The 23501-nt window shown below is 37.9% G+C and overlaps 1 protein-coding gene and 1 long non-coding RNA gene across 2 annotated transcripts in view; one reads left to right on the forward strand and one right to left on the reverse strand.

The window, feature by feature from the left end:
* Nucleotides 1-6951: 6951 nt before the first annotated feature.
* Nucleotides 6952-8186, reverse strand: LOC148870453 (uncharacterized). The gene is made up of 2 exons (XR_016107387.1): nt 7319-8186; nt 6952-7225 (listed from the first exon to the last, which is right to left on the reverse strand). It is a non-coding gene; the product is annotated as an uncharacterized LOC148870453 (long non-coding RNA).
* A 752-nt stretch (nt 8187-8938) lies between these two features.
* Nucleotides 8939-23501, forward strand: part of LOC148870454 (autophagy-like protein) — a 44507-nt gene continuing 29944 nt past the window's right edge. Inside the window, exons 1-4 of the mRNA XM_088970557.1 lie at nt 8939-9237; nt 10344-10386; nt 10833-10886; nt 13943-14006. Of these exons, the coding sequence (XP_088826683.1) occupies nt 9056-9237; nt 10344-10386; nt 10833-10886; nt 13943-14006 (343 nt within the window). The 5' untranslated portion in view covers nt 8939-9055. The remainder of the gene's footprint in view (nt 9238-10343; nt 10387-10832; nt 10887-13942; nt 14007-23501) is intronic.

Raw genomic sequence — 23501 nt, forward strand, 5'->3', positions numbered from 1 at the left:
TTGTGATTGTTGGCTAGTCAGTGAACACATCATCCAGGAGGTATAGGTGGGGCAGGCTTGCCAAGCTGGTTGACAGGAATTTAAATCTGGCCAACTCATAATATCATGTAATTTTTAAACATTTTTTGATCCATGGGCTTAGTCTCCTTGAACTCATAGTTAATCCTTATCTGTGTGGCCTTGTTGGTTAAAGCCTGAGTTTGAAACACAGGAAAGTGAATTTGAAGCTTGGGAAATTACAGTGATTGTAGTCTGCAATGCAACTTTTTGCCGCTATCAAATCTTCAACCAAGTTCAAACACTAGCAGTTTCCAACTGTTTGCTACTAAGGCATGAAAATTCTTTACAGTGATTGTAGTCTGCAATGCAACTTTTTGCCGCTATCAAATCTTCAACCAAGTTCAAACACTAGCAGTTTCCAACTGTTTGCTACTAAGGCATGTATAAAGAATTTACATGAAAAAGAAGAAAAGCTTTCCTTGTTTTCATGATTGCATCATCTTCTTTGTTTTTGAGAAGAAGCTTAGGAAATTACAGTGATTGTAGTCTGCAATGCAACTTTTTGCTGCTATCAAATCTTCAACCAAGTTCAAACACTAGCAGTTTCCAACTGTTTGCTACTAAGGCATGTATAAAGAATTTACATGAAAAAGAAGAAAAGCTTTCCTTGTTTTCATGACTGCATCATCTTCTTTGTTTTTGAGAAGTAGAATGATGTGGGTCCCATTTTAAAGCAAAGAAAATGAAGGCTGGTTGTTTGTTTGATAAGTATGCTCTATAATTCAGAGTTACACATCTTGAATAGAGATTAAGGCTTGCCCTCAAAACTTAGGAGGCATTTGATAACGCTGAATTTGCCTCTTATCTCTGAAAAACTTATTTTCCAGAGGTAATAGGCGTTTCGGGTCATTTCTTAAATTCAGATCTTAAACTTTAAGACTCAGGCCAAGCACTGAACGCGGTCAGATGCGTTCTAGACCTGGTCGAGAGGGGAGACGACGATGGAGAACTTGAAGAAACCCCATGATGGAGATGTCACCGGAAAAAAAAAAAAAAATCTCTCAAATCTCATTCTTCCCTCTCTCTCTCTGAGAACTTGAAGAAACCCTTCCAGTAGCTTCAATCTCCGCCTTTGTTCAAATTTCTTTGATGCAAGAAATCTTTCCGTCTCTGTTCTAAGTTTCTTTCGTGCAGAGAAAAAATCGCCGATCTCTGCCTCTGTTGGCATGTTCTTCGCCATCGATCTCTAGCGGAAATTCAACTCTGATGGCCTCGTCGTGGACTCCAGATCGTCCAATTCAGCTTCGAGTTCTCCGTTGATGTCTGATGCAAGAGGCCACACTATAAAATCCCGCCACCGCCGCTGCTGATCCCTCTCTCTCTCTCTCTCCCTCTCTCTCTCTCTCTCTCTCTCCATCTCTTCTCCACTCTAGATCGATTTGAGTTCGTTGTCAATCTCTGATGCAAGAGGCCTCGCTGTGAAATCCCGCCACCGCTACTGCAAATTTAAGCAGTGGTGGTTAACACCCTCCCTTCCTCCCTCTCTCTTTCCCTTTCCATCTCTTCTCCACTCCTAACTATCATCTCCGCCCCATTCGCTACTCTGCAACTAATGTAAGACAGAATATGTAAAATTAATTATTAATTATTTTAATTTTAATTAATTATAAAATAATTGAATAGTTTTTTAGGATATTAATTTTCTAATTATTAAATATTTTTAAAATTGTTTCATAGACTTTATTACTATTTTTATTATTATTTTAATTCTTAATAATTTATAAATTTTTACATACTTTCTAAATTTATTCTTATTTTAATAAATTATTTATTATTTTTTAAATTTTATTTGTATTAATTATTAATTATTTTAACTTTTATTAATTATTAAATATTTTAATATTTTTAAAATATTAATTTGCTAATTGTTAAATATTTTCTCATTGCCTCATGGGCTTTATTACTATTTTCATTATTATTTTAACTTTTAATTATTTATTTTTAATTTATAAGTTTATATGTATTTTTCAATTTTATTCTTATTCTAATAAATTATTTTTATTTTATAATTTATTCATATTTTTAATATTATTTTTGAATTTAATAATTTATTTTTATGAAATAGTGCAAATTGAACTCAAAATTATCAAATTGTTTGTTTTAGGGGTAAAATAATAAAATCATTGAATTTCAGATCTTGAAGGTTTGATCCAACACAAGCAACCTTATATATGTATTCAGAGCCTCTAAAAAGTAGAAAATCATCTATGCCTCTTTTCAGATTTCAGACAGTTTTAATATCTTTTAATTTTTCAGACTTCAGATTTCAGATTTATCAAATGCCCACCAATTTGTTATCCTCTAGATGAACACTGATGGGGGGCACCAATTTGTCTTTATGTAATCAGTAATGCATAACATACACTTAGTGACCAAGAGGTGTCTGCAATTTTTAAGGGTTTCGAGGATTTTAACAAGCAATCTAAATGGGAAATTTCATCTATTGTGAAACCAAACAATAATATAATTAAAAAAAAAAAACATAATATCAATTCATATTAAAGTAAAGAATCTAACTGTCCAATTTCATTGGAACCTCTATAACTTGCCGGGTATCAAAATGTCAAATATTTATAGGGATTAAAGCAGAGCCCTATGACTATAGATTGAATTATTCAAAATAAACCTAATGAACAAGATTAAAATTAAATGTAAGAGGCTAAAAGAAAAAGAAATGAACAAGAAAGAAAATACCTTAATGAACATCACAATCAGAGAGGTCAGAGGTTTAAGGAGACTATTGCTTGAGAGTGAGAGAGAGAAAATGGACCAAAATACCACCAAGACTACCACGGGAGTGCTATTGGTGAGAGAAGGAGAAGTGTTGTCGTTGGAGAAAGTGAGAGGACAAGAGAAAATAAGCAATGATAAATTGCTGGAGAAAGACAAATACCACTGAGACTACCACCGGAGTTAGGAGAATATTGTCGGAGTAAAACAGACTATTGCCGGAGTTAGGAGAATACTGCCGGAGTTTGTTCAATCTTTAGACTCTAAGGATGAAGTGATGGAGGCGCCGAGCCCGAGCCCTAGCCTTCGAAAATTTCCAAGCTTCAAACAAAATGAACGGACCATCAGACTTGTTCAAACTAATTGACTTTGTCCACTTTTGGTCCATTCTATGCATGGATGATTCATGTTCGGACCGGTCCGAGTTCATATCATTTTTAGGACTGTCCAGTCCGTCCATAACACTTCCAATTTGGACGGTGTCCAACCCGAAACCGGCCCATTGACACCCCTAGCTAGGAATAGGTATTTTTGAGACTAAGGCGAAGTCTTATTCGTTACTCCCTCAACTAGATTGGAGAATAAATTGACTTTAGACATTTCAAATTTAGTTGGCAGTCCAATGTACTTTGGTCAGCTGGTTTAAACCAATCTATAGTTTTGGGGGTCAAAAGCTTCTTCAATTTGGGATGAAGGTTAGCACTAAAAAGACCTCAGATTTAGATAACCTCGCCTTCTGTCTTGAAGCTCTCTCATAGTCTTTGATTGCATCCGCCACAACTACTCTCTCCTAAAAAGATGCCTTATTAAAATGTAGTTATAATTTACAAAAATTAGATGAGAGATGGTAGGGTACGAGTATTCAACTTTACACCAGTAATAGTAGTATTGACTAGATGGTTAATTCTAGTGGAGAACACTTCTTAGGCATTAGCAAAGCAAAAAAAAGGTAAGGGGAAAGAGGATCCCCTTTCCATTTTAGGCGCAATTTTCTTTGATGGGTACTATTTACTAGAACTTTGGTAAAAGACTTGTCATCACACACTCCATAGTCCACCTAATCTACTTTTGCCCAAAGTTCATACTACTCATGACATTCTCAAGGAACCTCCACTCAACTCTATCATGTTCTTTGGTCATATCCAACTTTGAAGCCATCAAGCCTTTATGGCTCTTAGAGGTTTTCATATAATGATTGATTTCATAAGCTATTCGAATATTATCATTAATCAATCTTTTAGGAAAGAAGGCACCTTGATTTTTTTACTTATTAGGGAATCTAGATGAAGTTTTAATTTGTTGACCAAAATCTTTGCTATTACCTTGTAGATGGTATTGTAAAGACTTATGGGCCTATAATGGGAGGCACACTTTAGGTTCTTGATCTTTGCGATTAGGGCAACATAAATAGCTTTAAGTTCCTTTAGAAGGTGGTTAGATTTAAAAATAGTTTGAATGACATAATTGACATCATCTTAAATCACCTTCATTATCTTTGGAAGAAAAGGTTAGGGAAACGATTCAGCCCTAGATTCTTTCTTGAAGATTTTGGACCTTACATGGTTAACACTATTAATTATGTCAAAATCCTAGAGATTGGAGGACTGGACCTTTGAAATTCTCAGTTGTCACTTTTGAAGTCCTCAAAGCTTTCACACGATTCCCATCTTGGTCTTTCAGCTTAACAATTCTGTTAATAACCATTTGTTTTCAAAGTTTGGATGTGATATTGGAAAGGCTTTGACCAATAAAAATCCCTATGAATATTGATGAAAACCCACCTGATTGATTACCACTTTTATGATACCAATTGAATACATACAAAATACAGAGAAGTACACTGAAGTCCACTACAGAATTCTGAAATTACAGGCTCCCATAGTCTACTAGTAACCCCCTATAAATCACATCATGCTCTTAGATTTGGCATCAATTCACAGTTAGGATTCATCCCACCTGTACCGTGGGGCTAAGAATTCTGAGGTGGGCTGAACAATCATTCTCCTTACAAAATAATACAAAATAGGAGATTTTGCACTCTATATGTATTTGTACTCTTACCAAACTGTGTCATAAGGTTTAATTCACTAATTCCTCTCCAAACACTCATTTATTTACCGACCAATCTGCGGCTCCGTTGCCCTCTTAATGAATATGAGCATACGTGATCCTCACATGCATGCAGTCCATAATAGATGAACACATCCAAAGTGCTTTCAATTTCCCTTGTAGAAGTTGATGACCATTAGTGAATCATCTTCTCTTATGATTGATGGGTAGAAGTTTTGAGAGATTATATGGTGGGCCACTTTGTGGGCTTGGAGGGCTGCCCACATTTATGCTATCGTGATAGTTGTTTTGGCCAATTTTTGCTTTTATCATTGTACCTCAATCCAACTCCAAAAATGGTGCTACATTGGATCCACATAGGCAATTCAACAAACGCTCATGTATCTCATTGTTTGGTTTAGCTGATTATTAAAAAATCGGGCATGCCTCGAAAATTGACACCTCATCGGTGAACCATTTTCCCCAGTGGTTGACTGATGTGTACCCTATGTGGTGCTTACTTGTTAGCAAATACATGAAAAACGGTGATGAAAATCATCTTACCAAACAGCATAGTGTTGCTCACTACTTACGTGGCAGAAGCGTTTTTTTTTTTTTTGAAAAATAGGTCTTGGAAGCATGGGCGTTTTTTCTTGAAAATCGGTCACAAAAAGCGCCCACGCTTCCAAACACCATGTATAGTTTTAGCCCTTCCAACGTGATCTTTGATTCAGTTTTAGCCCTTTGAACGTGATCTTTTGATCCCATGCCATTTTTTTGGGAGAGTGACGGTTCAACCTAAGGTCAGAATTTTTAGGTCGAAAGTATAGTTGGGGTATATAATGGGGGGTTTTTGACATTTTAATTGTTTACAAGTCTGTAGCAGAATTCAGAAATCTGCATTGGGCCTGTCCGTACTTTTCCATTTTTTTCCTTTTTTTTTGGGAAAATTTCCGATTAATACCTTGTACATTGGGCCTAGTGCCATTTTGGTCCCCGAACTTTAAAATGCGACAATTCAATACCCAAAATTTTAAAACATGACAATCTAGTACCTGCTCTTAACCAGCGCTAAGTAGCATTTGAAAAAGAAACAAATACCCTTCAAGTGTTATTTAATTTTCTTTATCAATTAGACCTGTTCATGGGCCGGGTGGCTCGACGGGCCAGCCTAGCCCGACCCGACCCCCGGATGAGCTTGAATAGGTATATAGGCCTGCGGGCTTAACCTCAGGCCAAAAAACCCGACCCGCAATAAATTCAAGTTGGGCTCGGGATTTGTCAAAATAACCCGGCCAGGCCCGACCTATAACTAAACCTAAAAACCCTAGTTGAATACCCCTATTTTTTTCACCTCTTTCCCTTCTTTTTCCAATCGAATTCTTCTTCTCCACATCCTCTTTCCCTTCTTTATATTCTTTTTTAATAAAAAATAAATTTTGAATTTATATATATTTTTAATGTAAATAAATTATGATTTATATTGATTATTGAATAGGAAAAATTTCTAATTTTTTTTATTAGGTTGGGCTTCAGGCTCGGGCTCGGACCCAAGTTGTAGGCCCGTTGGTCGGGCTGGGCTCGAGCTCGAGCCTAACATATTTCTGTTAATGAGGAGTAAAAGCCCAACCCGGAGGGCTCGGGCCCAAGTTATAGGCCCATTGGTCAGGCTGGGCTTGGGCTCAGGCCTAACATATTTCTGTTAATGAAGAGTAAAAGCCCGGCCCGACCCGACCCGACCCATAAATAGGTCTATTATCAACCATCTAAATGTTGACAAAAAATTAGTAGTCCCAAATCCTTTCCTTTTCCATTCAAGAAAATTGGGGTCAAATTTGAGTGGGCATTTTGGTGACTCCAACTTTATTGAATAGAAGATGCAAGGATTTGAGGTTGTTAATTTTTTGTTAATGTTTGAATGATTGATAAAGAAAATTAGATGACACTTAAAGGGCATTTGTGTCTTTTTCAAATGCCACTTAACGGCTTAACAACTGATTAACAACTAGTTAACAACATGTATAGATTGTCATGTATTGAAAGTTTAGGTACTAAATTTTTGTATTTTAAAATTAAGTGACAAAAATGACACTAGACCCAAAGTATAGGGTGTTTGAGAAAATCTCCGAACCTGTATTTAGGATGAGTGTCAATTTAGTACCTACGCAAACTTTCATGACAATCTAGTATCTACCATTAATAGACCATCATGCATATCAGATGACTTATGTGACAGACTTTTAAAAATGTCAAAATTACCCTTAAACACTATTGATCATCTTCTTTCTCAAAAAGATCCAGCCTCCATCCACCACCAGTCATACGTTCTTCGCCGCATCCAATACTCCGGCCATGCCCGGTTCCACCCCAACATCTAAAGGAATTGCTTTTGCTCCCTCAAAAAATCAAATAAAGAAGGATTAATAATGAGCAAGATGATCATTTGACACGAGGCGGTAGGCCGAAATAACCAACAGACCTGTGATCCTTGAGCGACTCAACCACCCTTCTCATGGTAGGCCGGCTCAGAGGCGGGTGAGGTGGGTTCCTTGGGAGTAAAGATGATCGACGTACTCCTTTGCGATGAGCGCCATTCGGGAGACGTTGGCACCGGTCTGGTTGGTATAGAGAGAAGTGGTGCTCCACCACTCGGAGACAGAAGGTGAAGCGGTTGCGCGATGGTTGGCAGAGATGGAGAGGAGGAAATCCTTGATGATGAACTTCTGAGATGGGTTTCACTTGCCGTACCAGATGAGGTAAATGTTAATCGGAGAGGAGAGGACCGGGCCCATATGGTAGCGAAGGTGAACGAGGTCGGAAGAACCCTCGTACTTCTTGGAGGACGAGAGCATGTGGGCTGGGAGCTTTGGGTTGTAGTACTGTGGGCATATGACAAGGGTTTGGGTTGTGAGTACAGCCATGCTGCCGCTGCTGAGAGATAGGAGGGGTCAAGAGAGTTTTGGGTTTCAATCTTATGTCAAGGGTTTTGGGCTTCAGACGGTTGCTCTTCCAGTTTCAAATGGAGATGGACAGAAGCAGAGGAGGGGTCAAGAGAGCGTGTGGGCTGGGAGCTTTGGGTTGTAGTACTGTGGGCATATGTCAAAGGTTTGGGTTGTGAGAGAAGCCATGCTGCCGCTGCTGCTGTCTAGAGATAGGAGGGGTCAAGAGAGTTCTGGGTTTCATTGGGGGTTTCAACCGTATGCCAAGGGTTTTGGGTTTCAGACGGTTGCTCTTCCGGTTTCAATGGAGGTGGCCAGAAGTGGAGGAGGGGTCAAGAAAGTTCTTCCCCTTCGTTCGAATAGAGTTGTAGGGGTGACAAAATCACCAAGTTCATTTCTTCTTCTTCCACCATCAAATCACCCATTTTCATAATTTTATTTTTGAATTATCTTTAAAATATTATAATTCAATTATAAAATATTTCTAAATTCTTATATCTTATGTATAAATTATCCATAAAATAAATAATTTTTAAATAATTGCATTGGAGTTGAAAAAATTCAAAAATTCCCTATTTCCAATGGAAAATGGATGCCCCGCCCTAAGCCCGTTCCACCATCAGGGACGGGGCAAGATATCATGAGTTCGGAGTGGGGAGAGAGAGGGGGTGCCTCACCCCAAACCTGCCCCGTTGCCATTTCTAACTGCAAATTCCGATGATACATCTGAATTCGTGGTGGTTTCTCCATCGTTTCTTCTACCTCCCTCTTTCTCCTCCTCAACTTCTACTTGGATGGCAGATCTGAACCACAACTCCAGTGGCGTCTACAACAACGATTAATATTATCAAACCTGGTTTTAGCCCTTTTTCTGAATTAGTATCAAATAACATTGGGAATCTTGCCAGAGAATATGTTAGGCGAGAAGATAAGCCTCTAAAGTTGAAGGTGGACGTAATGGCAAATCAAAGGGCATTTTTGTCTTTTTGTATATCACATAACGGCTGATTAACACCGGGTACTAGATTGATATGAATTATCGCATTTTAAATTTGGAGTATTAAATTGGCACTCACGGCTGTTGGAACTTAAAATGATTTTACGGTTTTACCCTTACCAGGGTGCAAGAACAGCATAATAGTGGACCGGCTCACGAGCCGGGTAAAACTGGAAATACCTGCCAAACACCCTGCAATTTCATTCATTCGACTTCACTTCGTTTCTTCTCCCGAAGTCTTTGGATGATCTATGCAAATATGATATGAGACCATTCGAGAATGGCGATTCGAGGCGATCTCCTGAAGAAATGGGTTCTCATGATGACATTTCTTTACTGGGTTTCTTTAAACAATGTCTCAGCTGTTTGTGAACTCAGCGTTGTTCACCGCGACGGGCTCTATAACTTTAGCTTGGCTTCTCCCACTCAAGAATACCCTCACGGGGTCCTCAGCGAAGATGGGTAACCCCCTTTTGCCTTAAATTTTCCATTTCTTAGTTGAGCATCTTTGATTTTCTGTTATTTATTTTGTATTTTTTATTCCTTCTTTATATTAAATTCGAGCTCTTGTGGCTAAAATGCGTTAAGTGTGTGGCCTACATTCATTTTCCATTTAGTCTAATTATCACTGTCCTTTTTTTCCCTATTAGATAATTTGTATTCCTGTTTTCTAGCTTGGGTGAATTTATGGTTACTATCCTTTAGTTGTCAAAGCGTAATTTGAGGTCTGTTGATGCTAAAGGGCATTCTTGGATGCATATGTTCTTCAATTTGTTCTTTTGTTTCTTTTTTTTTTTTTTTTAATTTATGAGTTAAACATATTTCAATTATCCATTTATTTATTTATATCATTCAGTGTTACCGGTGAAGTTGCTGAAAATTTCCTTAGATGATGCAAGGTTCTTGTGTGTCTGAGGTTGAAATATTATACCAATTGAAAAGAAAATTAGATACCCAGAGATTCCAAGACTATGCCATGCTTTCGTATAGTTGATATGAAATGTCCTTGAGAGTTTGGTCTTCCGGATTCTAAATTTATTTTGGCCAATTTAATCAAGCATAGGTATTAGGGACTGTTTGGTAACAGCTAAAGTGGCTGAACTGATTGACTTAGTGTGTTGTCTTTTAGTGAACAAGTTATTAAGTAGGTTGTGATCTCCATCATGGTTGAATTACATGTCTGTAATGGTTACTACAAACCCTAAATATTTTATCATATGACTATTTTATCCACTAAAAGACAAATCAATAAGCTACTACATCAACTATTGTCAAATGGCCCCTTAGAGAAAGATTGAGCTGATTGTTGACTCAATTGCTTTTCTGATCATTTTATGCGTGTATTTCATATTTGGTAGTTTCAAACAAGAAGATGAAAAAAGGAATTATTTATTTCTTTGTCCATTAAGACTTAAGAATTGGAATTTTACCTTCTTGAGTTCAAATTATAGCTAACCTTAGACAATTGAATCTCTAATTTATTGTTCTGTAGAAATTGGGATGTTTGTGAGATTTCATGGTATTATTTTTGATTTCTTATTAGATGATGCACTTGTATTTCTTCGCAGATTTTACAAGGTAGCAGTAAATGAGACTGTTCTCTGGTTTCAGGTTGGCCTCATCAGGTTACACTTTGTGGCTTTGTTTATCTTGAGTTACTCACCTAAGCATCTATATTCTATTCATATGTGAATATTTTGATCACAAACTTTTTATACTTATACATAAATGCCTGAAGCAAAAAATGTCTTTACTATACCGGATGTGGAATGATCCCACCAGTACTTATATGGTTATATGTTGGATCTGTTTTGGTTTGGAAATCCATGAAGTCTATTCTGTAATCAGCAAAGTGTTGGCACCTTAGGATCTATGGTGCTGAACTGGGAAACTATTTCTTCATGGTGTTAATAATTCCATTTTCAGTACTTGGGCTCCTCCCTTTTTTTTTTGATCAGCTTCAGTGCTTGGGCTCCTCTTATTTTGTAACTTTCTTGAAGTATCAGTTTGAGTTGATTTCTAATTGATTCTCTCTTTTTTTATATGATATGGAACAGCTTTGCAATAGAATGATATTCAATCATCATCCCCCTAGATGTTTTGACTGCCAGGTAACTGCTTCCTAGTTTAAATAAATCATTTCCATTGTTGACAATGGTGATATTGTTATTTTCTTCACAAGGTTCTACATTTGGATTTTCATTGGAATTTCTGGATAGGTATACTGTACCTATGACCTAGGGGGTTAGGCTCTAAAAAGGAATGTAGAGTATTCTTCTGAACTGAAGCCCTTCAAAGTCTTTTCTTTAAAAATAACTTCCATAATGAATGCAACTAGACTAAACATTATCCCAAATATTTGAGGTTATCTGCCCGAATGTTGCTCCACTAATATATTCCAATGCAAATCTAGTCCGTATATATATATTTTTTCCATAATTAGACTAAGATAAAATACTTGTGTTGCAAATTTAGATAGTAATGAGGGTACAGTTAAGAGTGGTTACCACTGAAAGAGAACCTCCAAATAACCTCTTTCACCACCTTAGTTAATACATAGCAAGGAAAAAATTGAAAAAGATTTGCCCCATATCATTGGAACCTAGGGATTTTCTTCTTTTCAGTCCTTGCCCTCTTTACAGCAATAATATGGACATTACATGGATTTAGTGTGTATCTCTTGTATTTCCGGCTGTTGGAATATCCCAACCTGTTGTACTAAACTTATTTTATATATTTAATAAAATCTTCTTTACTGATAAAAAAAATATGGACCTTATATGGCCTTGTTTTCTTAATGTAGAGACTCTTAATCACTGTCCAACTTATACCTTTGGTTTTTTGATGTCATTGCAAATTTGAGAAATTTTTAATAAGAAAAAAGTCTGAAAAAATATCAATAAAAATAAATTCTAAAAATACTAAATCTCTAACTCAAAACTCAAAACCACCAAAACAAAGGAACAAAGAAATCCTGTTGTAAATTTGTGGAGTGTCTTTAAATTGGCTATAAGCTGATCAATTCATGCCCAAATTGTGTGATCTTGGGCTTGTTAGATGGATTGAATAAACTTTCTAGTGACATCAAAATCAAGAAATGAGTAAGTTTTAATAGCCCAAGATTTGGCTGCAATTAGAATGATGGACTTGAGATGCTTTATTTACAGTTTTGAGTTGAAGCTCATCTCACTCATTTACAACCTTGCATTTGAGATCTTTTACACCGACATCATTCTTCCCTTGTTAAAAGAAATTCTTTGAATTTTGAAATACTTGAGGATAAAGTTTGGCTTCCAAAGAATTGATCACAAATTCACAATCATAATAAATCCTATAGATTGGATCTCAATTATAATGAGATAGTTTTTGGACATCACTGTAAATGATATAGTGATACTTTTTGAATAGTTTTTGATACAGGTTCTTTTGTACAGAGGAGGGTGCCTTGCCCTCCCATCTCATTCTCATACTATTAATATGATACTTTTTGCCAGCTTATCAAAAATAAATCCTATAGATGCCTCAATCAGTGTTTTACCATATTGTAGGTGGGGCTCATTTTGTGAGGTATACAATGCCTGAATCCAGATGCATTTCACCTGGCTTGTTGCTATATTTTGAGGAATTAATCTTGATTTTGATGTTGAATGGGTAATTTACTATATTGTAGGTTGCACCTATGATGTTTAGGGTTTAAACAGTCTAGTCTAAATAGGACTTAAAACAAAGGATACTATGCCCTTCATGTTTAATAACACACTGCTCTAACCAATAGATAATAGGTTTTTCAAAGAAATATCTTATTTCCTTCAGAAATTAGTTTTGCATGCATTTGTATATTAACGTTTTTATTTTTTAAAGGGAAAATTTCTGATTAGTACTCTATACTTTGAGCCTAGTGCCATTTTGGTCCCTGAACTTTAAAATGCGACAATTCAGTACCCGAACTTTCAAAACATGTCAATCTAGTACCTGCTGTTAAGTGGAATTTGAAAAAGACACAAATGCCCTTTGAGTGTCATCTAATTTTCTTGATCAACCATCCAAATGTTGACAAAAATTAACAGTCCCAAATCCTTGCCTCTTCTATTCAAGAAAGTTGGGGTCTGTTAATTTTTTGTCAACATTCTTGAATTGAAAAGGCAAGGATTTGGGACTTTTAATTTTTTGTCAACGTTTGGATGGTTGATAAAGAAAATTAGATGACACTTGAAGGGCATTTGTGTCTTTTTTAAATGCCACTTAACGGCTGATTTACAGCAGGTATTGGGTTGACACATTTTGAAAGTTCGGGTACTGAGTTGTAGCATTTTAAAGTTTGGGGACCAAAGTGGCACTAGGCCCAAAGTACAGGGTACTAATTGGGAATTTTCCATTTTTTTAAATGACTTCAGTTTGTTTAGGCATGTGTCGTCTCACTTCACATCTTGCACCTCAAGCTCTAGGAACCCCTTGCACTTTAGTTGCACTTCTTGCTTTTAAAACATTGGCATCAACGACTTTTAACTGTATTATAGTCATCTGTACAATATGAAGGATCTTCAAAATGACACTTTTGTAGAAAATGTTTCATGCTATACAGCCTAGACTGCCATCTGCTTTTTTGAATCTTCTATAAAAATTCTGGCATCAGAAGCATGTATTGTAAATCAATAGAATCTTCTGGTTGGATGTTCCCTTCATTAGCAGAAAGCTGATTTGGAAAGTTTTCCTTAGTAATCACTCCAAGATAATCTTGGATTATTATATCTTCGAGCTTTTCTTTAGTATGATCTTGATACCATGAAACCTTCAAAATTTTCCTCCACTGAATCTTATAGAGCAACATATTCTGCAGTATTTTTACATACCTCTGGTTCTTCAACCTTACATACCTCAGAGAGATCTTCCGAGTCCACTGAATTGTGGTCACCACCCCTTGGATGGTGCCATTGCTTATATGTGTAACTTGCAACTAATGATACATCCAATGAACATTAGAGAGGAATGTGGCATATTATGGATGAAAACAACTCCATTACTGCAACATTACTTCTTCAACGTATATTTTGATCTGCTTAATGTATAATCTATTCCATGCTTAGGGTCCTATGTACAGTAAATTCCCTCTCAGTGACAAATACCATTATTTGTTTTACTAATTGAAGTGTCTCATTCGGTACTATAGGATTGTGGTGGTCCATCACGCTGTGGTATGAAATGTAGTGCACTTGTGGCCAATAATATAGGAGGTATGTGCACTTATCTTTTTGGTAATTTTTCTTTTGTATGCAACTTACATGCTAAATTAGGTGTTAAACCTGGAGAAAGCAGCCAAACCTATAGTTCATGTCTGTTGAAGGCTTGAAATGGGTATGAGATGCAAACCATGATTGAAATCACGGGTTGACATTGGTTTATTATTTTTAGAAACCCTCCCTAGTGAGGGAATTTAGTGAAACCCCTGCCAGGTTTTTTATAAATTAGAAAAGTAAAATTGCTTGATTTGTTTAAGGACTTCTCTGTTGTTGGCATTGTAAGGGGGTGGAGTACAGTGGCAAACACTACGACTGTAAAAACTGTTGCACAGGAAATATGGTCTCTGCTAATTCAACAAAGAGTGAAGCTGAATTTTGATGGAAGTTCTTTAGGCAATCCGGGTCAATCTGGTATAGGGGGAGACTTTAGGGGTGGAGAGGGTAGAGTCATTGCTTTGTACTCAGGACCAATAGGAGTGGGTGACTCACTGAGAGTGGGAGTGATGGCTTTACTTCAATGTGTAAGGCTTGCTAAACAGTTCGGGTATCATCAAATTGAGGCAGAAAGGGACTCTTAAGTTATTGGGTGGATGCAGTCAGGAAGCTTGGAGGTCTGGGCACATAGACTTTTGGTAAGGGACATTTTTTGCATAGCAAGGTAGATTGGAGTATCAAGTATTCTCCAACTGGACTAGAAGATTTGGTACATTGGTAAAGCAAGGGACCTCTAGGAATAACTTGTTTTGGGCTGTGCTGTAATCATCAACTATTGTTGGGGTCAATATCCTTTCTGGGGTGTTTGACATTTGTACTGTGAATTCTCTTATTTAATGAAAGTTACCGTTTCCAATCAAAAAATAAATAAATAAATTAGAAAGGTAAAATAATGGGAGCTTGGGATGGGCTGTATTCCAGGAAAGGGAATCAAATAGATTGGCATGTGAAATCAGAAATTGTAGTCCAAACTGCTGAAGGAAAGATGAGATCAACCAAGGTGGGCATAGAGTGGAAGAGCATTTAGTTATGAAGTTATAGTTTGTGCACGAAAAATAGCTAGTTTGAAACAAGTTGGGAGTTGAAGTTTCAAAAATGAGTTGCTGAACTGTCTACTCAAGGTAGCCTGAGGGTTGCTAGGCACATTTTGCCTTGTATATTGTTGTAACATGTGGCAGCCTAGTAAGGGCATTTTTTGGTTTTTTCCTATGTTATTTGTTATAAGCTGTCGCCCAAGTATAAATATTAACTTAGGGCGCCACCAGCCTCACAACAGAATAGAACTCTCTTTCTTCTCTCTTTCTTCTCTTTTCCTTCTTCTTTTTCTCTCTTTTATTACTGTTGAACTACATGGTATCAGAGCACTGATCTAGGTGCAACCTTTTCAGATTGTGTTCTTCATCTGAAATTCTTTTTTGATTGGAAGAGGAGGTGAAGACTCCATCGTGTTCTTCATCTGGGTGCAACCTTCAGTCCTTGTTTTTTTTCTCTTCTCTCTTGGTCACTGTACCAAGAAGAAATCTGTTGTGGCAGCCGAATGTAGTAAAGGTTTTTTCTAGATTTGTGGTGGCAACCGAATGCAGTAAGGAGTCTTCCTAGGTTTGTGGTGGCAGCCAAATGCAGTAAGGAGTTTTTTCCTAAGGCTCTGTTTGGTTTGCAAAAAAGGGATGGGAAAAGAGGAATATTCCTAAATGATACCTTTTTCCTATGTTTGATTGTTGGGATACAATGGTATGAGATGAGAAAAGAGTGAGAAGCAGGATCCCAAAAATAAGTGAATGGGATCCCACCAAAATAGTGCGACCCCAGTGAGAAAGGAAAACCGTGATACGCGTCTAAGAAAATTATCGGACTTTGTCAAGCCTGAACTCGAGAGTCTCTTCTTCCTTCAGCCAAATGTCCCAACGGTCGTATCTCCAACGACTTCTTTGGTGATCCCGAGCAAAGGTAAGACCAGATCTACAATCCTCTTGCATTGGCGAGTCATTTCCTCTATTTTCTTATATATTTTCATGAATAAGAATGTCTTTACCATTGTTGCGCCAGTCTCTGCAATGGTTGGTCCCATTTCATCTTCTTCACTACTTTTGGCAAGGAGAAGCTCCATTCTCGTTGTGTAGGCGAGACTTGCTTTTTTTTTTTTTCTAGTGTTCTAGGTCTGAATAAATCTCCATTCTCCTTTTCTAAATAAACCCCATTCTCCACACTGGTGCTGATCTGCTTCTCACTCACACTCTCTGATATCTGAACATTCATCGTCACTCTCCCAAGGTTCATTTGCTGCAATATCGCCAGCGACCAGCTTCAACGCCGCCAAAACAAGCTTGTCACTGGCACCAGTGTGAATGCTGGTGTCTGTTCAAATATCTCTTCTCCTCTCTGTTTAGGGTTTGTTCAAATCGCCAAAACAAGCTTCAATGTTTGTGATTTCTCCAACGTCGCTAGTGTTTCTTCCCCTTCCACTTGTCAAGGCTGAATATTATTTCCTGTCCATCTGCATCCATTCTGCAACATCACAGGAATAAAGGTTAGGAACAAATTTTCTTTCTTCCTCTTCCCGTGTTTCTTCGATGTATGCTTGTTGATACCATTGTATGGCTTGCTGATACTTAAATGTTCTTTCTTAGTTAAACTTATTTTGAAATTTTCAGATCCTAAATCACTCCTCTATGACCTCTGTCTTTGCTTTTTAAACCTCAGTAGTTTATTAAAACGTTATCATTTGCAAGCAACACACGTTTAATGGTTAGTTTGTACGAGCTTATGTAGATTGACAATGTTAAAACATTGTCATTTTGAACCTCAGTAGTTTATTAAAACAGAGTTTGCATTCATATGCCTGCTCGTTAAGGAAGCAAGAGGACAATGTTTAACACATTACCATTTTAAACCTCTGTAGTATATTAAAACAGAGTTTGCATTAATATGCTTACTCGCTATGGATGCAAGAGTTTGCATTAATATTTTTCTGGAATACTGAAATGTGAGAACGACTTGATTTTTAGCTAAACATTCATCATAATAATATATACGCTACTCTGGAAAGTGCAATATGTACAAAGCTTTTATGGGTCTCTGGGATGTGAACTTTGAAGATCATTTGGTTGATTCAGAAGGGAAAGTGCAGAGGCTGTTGTTTCAAAGTTCATCTGCCCTCCCCCCATCCATAGTTGCTTACTAAGAATGCAACTATGGCTCTTGATGTTCAGTGTACCTGGATTGACGTCTGCATCCTAGAGAACTACCTTAATAATTAAATGAAATAACACTTGTTTTTGGTAATAAGATGAACCCAAAGTGTCCGTGTAGACAAACACAGACACACAAAAAAGGATAATGCAGTATTGCAGGTTTGGTGGCCTAATACATGTTCTGCTGAACAGGGGTTAAGCAACCACGTCAGCAGGTGATGATGTTGGAGTGGATTTGCTTGTCAGTGTGACATCTGGAGAAATGCCAAAATCTGATCTGGGTTTTACAATTGGTTCTCCTGGGATTAGTTCACCTGTGGCAGATGACTATGTGGGTAACAGTGGGAGTAGTTTATCAACTTGTAAAGAGGGAGGGAGGGGGACTTCAGAAACCACAGTGCCAATGCCCTCCTTTGTATTCAAATCTAATATGATATAGAAACATGGTTTATGCTGTATATACTAGCTTGTTCATGGTTTGAAGCTGATGAGCGCTTTGAGTTACCATCATGTTAAGATAATTCATAGACCATCATTGGCTGGATGCTTGACTCTGCCATTCACAGAAAATCCAGATCTTTTGGTTCTAGAGTGACTTGGGATGGATGAATAATGATTCCTTTCATAGTTACCTTAGGAAGATTTAAAGAGAATACTTGCACTTCAAGGCTTAGATGTGGAGGCTTTGCTTTGTTTAGTCAAGAAAAATAATTGCAAACAAATGTGAAATATGAAGATTCAAACAAGTAAATCAGTAGAAAGAGAAGAGAATTGGCTTTAAAAAAAGAAATAAAAATGAATGAGAGGGAGAATACTTCCTTCAGGTGTGTGTGCCCTACTCTATTGCTTATACGGTTGTGTTAACTGATGTTAAAAGGACTAGGACAAATAATGCGCCCAATAACTCAATCGGCCCCACTTCTCAACACATTATGAGTTTTGAACTTTTGATCTATTGTACATTCTTTAATGGTTGCCATCTAGCAGTGTATTGGAGCATGATGCTACATATCATTTGTTAATATTTGGAGCTGTAGCATTAGGTATATACAATTTTTTTGACTAAAAATAAATGTGATTTTGTAAAAATTGTTGGTTTGGAAAGTGATTTTCCTTTGCATGATTTTCCCACAAAACAAACATGCGAAAAATAATTTTCCCACGTTTTTCCCTTGTATAACCAAATGATGGAAAGTGAAATTTTCACACTTTCTCATCCCACCCTTTCCCATCCCATCCAAATCTTCCCGTAAACCAAACGGGACCTAAGGTTTTCCTATGGACTGTCGTGGAAGCCAGTTATGTACTGTAACCAATGTCACAGTTTTGAGGTTGTAGGGGCTGGTTGTCTCCTTCTCTTATAAGCTGAAGTGTTTCAGCTAAGGTTTATTGATCTACAGTCCGGCTAAACCTATATTTGGAGCCTTCTTAAACTACAGAAGTACAAACCTTCTATCTCAGTCTGTTTTGAAAAATCAGCGGGAAAGTTTTTTGAGAAAAATGGCTACTAAGGATTCAACAACCTCTGGTATTACTTCCCATCAAGGAAACCTAAACGGGGGAATGGACAACATGAATTTCTCTATGTTTATTCCCCCCTTTGATGACCTAAATTATCTGGAATGGTCCAAAGGCATCAAGCTGTATATCACAACTAGGGGGAAGGCTGGTTACATAGGTGGAAAAATAAAATAACCAAAGTCTGGTACTGCTGAACATGATCGATGGGATCAAGAAAACAACATGGTTATGTCATGGCTGTTAGGTTCCATGCCGCCTCATGTAAAGAAAAATTTCATATGGGCTGACACATCTGGAAGGAGCTGGATTATTATCAGACGATTGAGTGGAAGAATGATGAGGATGCACAGGCATACAAAAAACTTGTCTCCCAACATCGAGTATTTGCTTTCTTGCATGGGCTGAATCCTGCTTATGAGTCTCTTCGGGTGTAGATTTTAGGAAGCAAGGAACTTCCTTTAATTCAGGAAGTATATGCCCTAGTCCAATCTGAAGAGAGTAGAAAAAATCTAATGAATGTTTCAGAGGGAGAGCAACCTGTTGCCCTAACTGCAAGAGGGGGTAACATTGGAATGAAAAATGGAGAATCAAGGAAAAGTGAGGACAAGGACAAACTGTGGTGCACGCACTGCCAAAAGCCTAGACACACTCGAGAAACCTATTGGGAGTTAGTGGGGAAGCCCAAGTGGATAACCAAGAATCAAGACACTTCAAAGAAGCCTCCTCAGAAGAAATTTATTTATGCAAATCTAGTTGTACAGGATTACCAACCATATAATTTGGCTACTGGATTATCCCAAGAGCATCTAGTGGTTCTGATCCCAAGAAAGACATCATTAACTCCTTCAGAGATCATTTGGAACTGTAGGGTAGGACTCTCGGGCAGATTGATAGGTTGGTTCCTACCCCTTATACTTCATTTGCTTCTATATCAGGTAAAGGTGCTTTTGCATTTCATGTGTCTACCTTTGCTCCCGAGTCACATTGGATCATTGACTCAGGGGCATCAAACCATATGATTGGTAAGTCAAATTTATTTCCGAAATACACTCCTCTCTGGAAGGGATAAAGTGAGACTTGCTGATGGGTCTCTTTCCACTATTGTTGGTCAGGGATCTGTATCCCTACTTGATGGCCTTGTTTCACCCCACACCCTTCATGTTCCCAAACTTCTTATTAATTTGTTATCAATAAGCAGTATTGCTCAATCCTTAAACTGTTTTTTTTTTTTTTTTTATGAATGAAAATATTTTATTAAATTAGAATATAAGGCAATACAGGAAACCCATGAAGAGGCACGAGCTGTTACCTCTTCTAACAAAGTATTACATCAATTAAGAATTGGATAAGCAGAAATTAACAGAAATAAAATTACATAGCAGCCCAAAACAAATGATCACTTGAAACCCCTTGCTTAGCTAGTCCATCTGCTAAGGAATTTTCTAATCTTTCTATCCAAAGAGAGGTAACTGTCATATTTCTTGTGAGCCAATTGACTTTCCTCAATAAATCTCTATATCGCCACATAGCTGAAGCTGGTTTTGTCAGCCATTCCACAACAATTTTAGAGTCTCCTTCAACTATCAAGTGTTGAACTCCTAATTGTTCAGCAACCTGGATGCCTTGTACAACCACTAAGATCTCTGCTCTATTTGAGTCTCCTATTCCCACAGGGCCTGAAAACAAAGCTGGGATGTTGCTCTCTCTATCTCTCAGCACCCCTCCTATCCCCGAAGGGCCTAGGTTTCGTTGGCTACTACCATCAAAATTCAGCTTTGCCCAACCTTCAGGTGGAGGCTTCCACACTGCAGTTGCCTTGTCCCTCCTCGTATGACTAGTGGCTACCGCCTTCCAGTTACTCCAAATGTCATCAAAGGAAAACGTATGAAAGAAGTCTAAAGTTCTTAGCTAATGAATGGCTCTAGTCAATATACAATCCTCAACAGTTTGTAAGCTTATTTCCTTTTCTTTGAACACCCTAGCATTCCTTTCTTTCCAAATTGTCCACAAGGCTTCTGCTCTAATACATCTCCACATCGTTTTTCCTTTTTTGTAGGCCACACAAAAACAAGAAGGATCGAACAACTGACTTAATTCTGAGGACAGATTCTACCTGCATCCAAACAAAGAAAAGATCCAACTCCAAATAGTACTAGAAAAGGAACAAGATACAAATAAGTGGGAGCAATCATCATCACTAGCCCTGCAAAGTACACACCAGTTAGGGGACAAGCACATGAAAGGCCTTTTCTTCTGCAAGCAATCCAGAGTATTGATCTTTCTATAGAATATCTCCCAATAGAATATTATAATTTTAGGAGGAACAGGTCTGAACCAAATCTCCTTATAAGGAAGAGGGTGAAGTAATAAAAGGAAGAAAATGAGAAACAAATTTTTCCTTGTAAAGGGAAAGAGAATAGAGAGACGGGAATTTGTCCTTAAGGGCAACGGTACCCACCCAAGTATCTTCCCAAAATAAAACAGTCACACTAGAGTTGACATCATACTTGACCAAGTTGAGAAACTGAGGGAGGACACTTTGAATTGCTTTCCAAGGAGATGCCAACGTAGCTTGACGTGATACACCCACATCCCGACCATTTTTCCCGTTAGCCATGTATACTAGCTATCACTTCATGCCACAATCTCTCCCTTTCTCTCGGCCATCTCCACAACCACTTCCTTAAGAGAGCTTTATTCCTTTGAGCTAACCTTCCTATTCCCAATCCACCCTCCTCTTTACTCCTACAAACTATTTCCCAATTGATTATATGATCTTTCTTTTCCTCCCCAGGCTTCCACAGAAAAGATCTCATTATCCTCTCCAACTTCTTAGCTTCCCTAATAGGAATCCTAAAGATAGAGAGAAAATAAACTGGTAAATTTGCTAGGGTAGCTCTCAATAAGTCACTCGACCCCCTATGGAAACGTAGTTCTTTTTCCAAGAAGCTAATCTTCTCTCAAACTTTTCCAGAATTGGGGTCCAAAATCTACTCTCCTTTGGGTTAGCCCCTAGAGGGAGACCTAGATACTGCAAGGGCCAAGAAGAAATTGGACAACCTAAACAATCAACTACAGATTGCAAAGTCCTCTCATTCACATTAACCCCTACCACACAACTCTTATCCAGGTTTATCTTCAAATTGGAGACATTCTCAAAGTGTTGTAACAATGCTTTGAGATTTCTCACTTCCCGCCTGTCGCCCCCTTCACAAAAAATTATGATATCATCGGCAAACTACAGGTGGGTTACTCGGACATTGTTCCTTCCAATCCTCCAGCCTCTAACTTCCTCTTCCTTATTTGCTTTAGAGATTAATCTATTGAAGACATCTGCAACTAGGGTAAAAAGAAAAGGGGAGAGAGGATCACCTTGTCTAAGGCCTCTACAAGCCGGGAAAAAGTCTTTCACCACCCCATTAACCAAAACGGAGTAATGGTAGGAACTAATACAGCCCTTGACCCAATTGCACCATCTAGCTCCAAACCCACAACACCCTAGGACCTCTAGTAAAAAACTCCAATCCACAAGATCATAAGCCTTCTTCAAATCTAGTTTACAAACTGTTGAAATAATTTAGTTGTTGATGTTAGGGTTTGTTTGGCTAGTTAAAGTGTTTTTTATTTCTATTTTTTCACTTCCGTTATGTCTGTTATTGTACTCACTTATAGCAGGGGCACAAGGGTCTTTTCCCTTCTTATTTCTACCGCCCTATATATATATATTATAATAAAGTTGGCGCTGCCAGCACTGTTACATGGCAAAAGCCCTTCTTTTCTCTTCTCCCTTCTCTCTTCTTCTTCTCTTCTCTTCTCTTCCTCCTATTTCTTGTCGGCCATACTGCCAAGATGGTATCAGAGCAGGAATACTGACTAAAGAGAGCAGATCAACCAACTTCATTGAGAGAGTAGATCGAACAGACTTGTTGAGTCTGGGTGGAATAGAGATCTGAATCTGGACTAAGGAAAACAGTTCTACAACTGGTACAGTTCTTCCGTTTTCTCTTCTTTACCTTCCTTGATCGTGTACCAAGTAAAAAACCAAATGAATCTGGGCTGCTGAATGTTGTCGGATCTGTATACCTCTTTTTTATTGGATCGTGTGATCCTCTGTTCATGTGTTAAGACGACTGTAGGTCAAGGATGACCTGTCATCTCAATAATTTGACTTGATTATAAGTGATAAGGATCTCTCCTGCTGATTAATGGTTTTAGACATTCTGGAAGGCTGGTAGGTTGGGACTGTTAAAACCATACAGGTCTGAAATCTGCCGAATATTGCCTCTGTTTTGTCCTAGAATTGGTACTGTTTGTGCTCAACTTGTTTTCAAACCCAAGTGTGTGGGTGTGGACTGAGTGAAGCATTTTTTGTGGAGTAAGGAGGGGTCCTATGTTCGGTGTTTGGGACTGATTATTTGTTTTGACCATGTCTGAGAATTCTGCTACTTCAGAGATTTCAGGGAGCCACGATGGAGTGAGTGAGGGAATGGATATGAGTTTTCCCATGGCTGTTATTCCCTTTTATGGTCTGAACTACCTTGAGTGGTCTAGGGGAATAAAACTCTACATCACTGCTAGGGGGAAAATAGGATACATCAATGGGAGAGTGAAGGAACCGAAGTACGGAAGTGCTGAATATGATAGGTGGAACCAAGAGAATAGTATGGTGATGTCTTGGCTCTTGGAGATATGGGCTGAAATTGCTTGTGAGATATGGGAACAAGCGAAGTCCACCTATTCAGAGTAGAGACACTATGCCAAGATATATTAACTGCAAGCTGAA

The sequence above is a fragment of the Nelumbo lutea genome, chromosome 2 (assembly GCF_056320005.1).
Source record: "Nelumbo lutea isolate HS-2025 chromosome 2, American lotus-T2T, whole genome shotgun sequence".
In the NCBI taxonomy this organism is placed as follows: Eukaryota; Viridiplantae; Streptophyta; class Magnoliopsida; order Proteales; family Nelumbonaceae; genus Nelumbo; species Nelumbo lutea.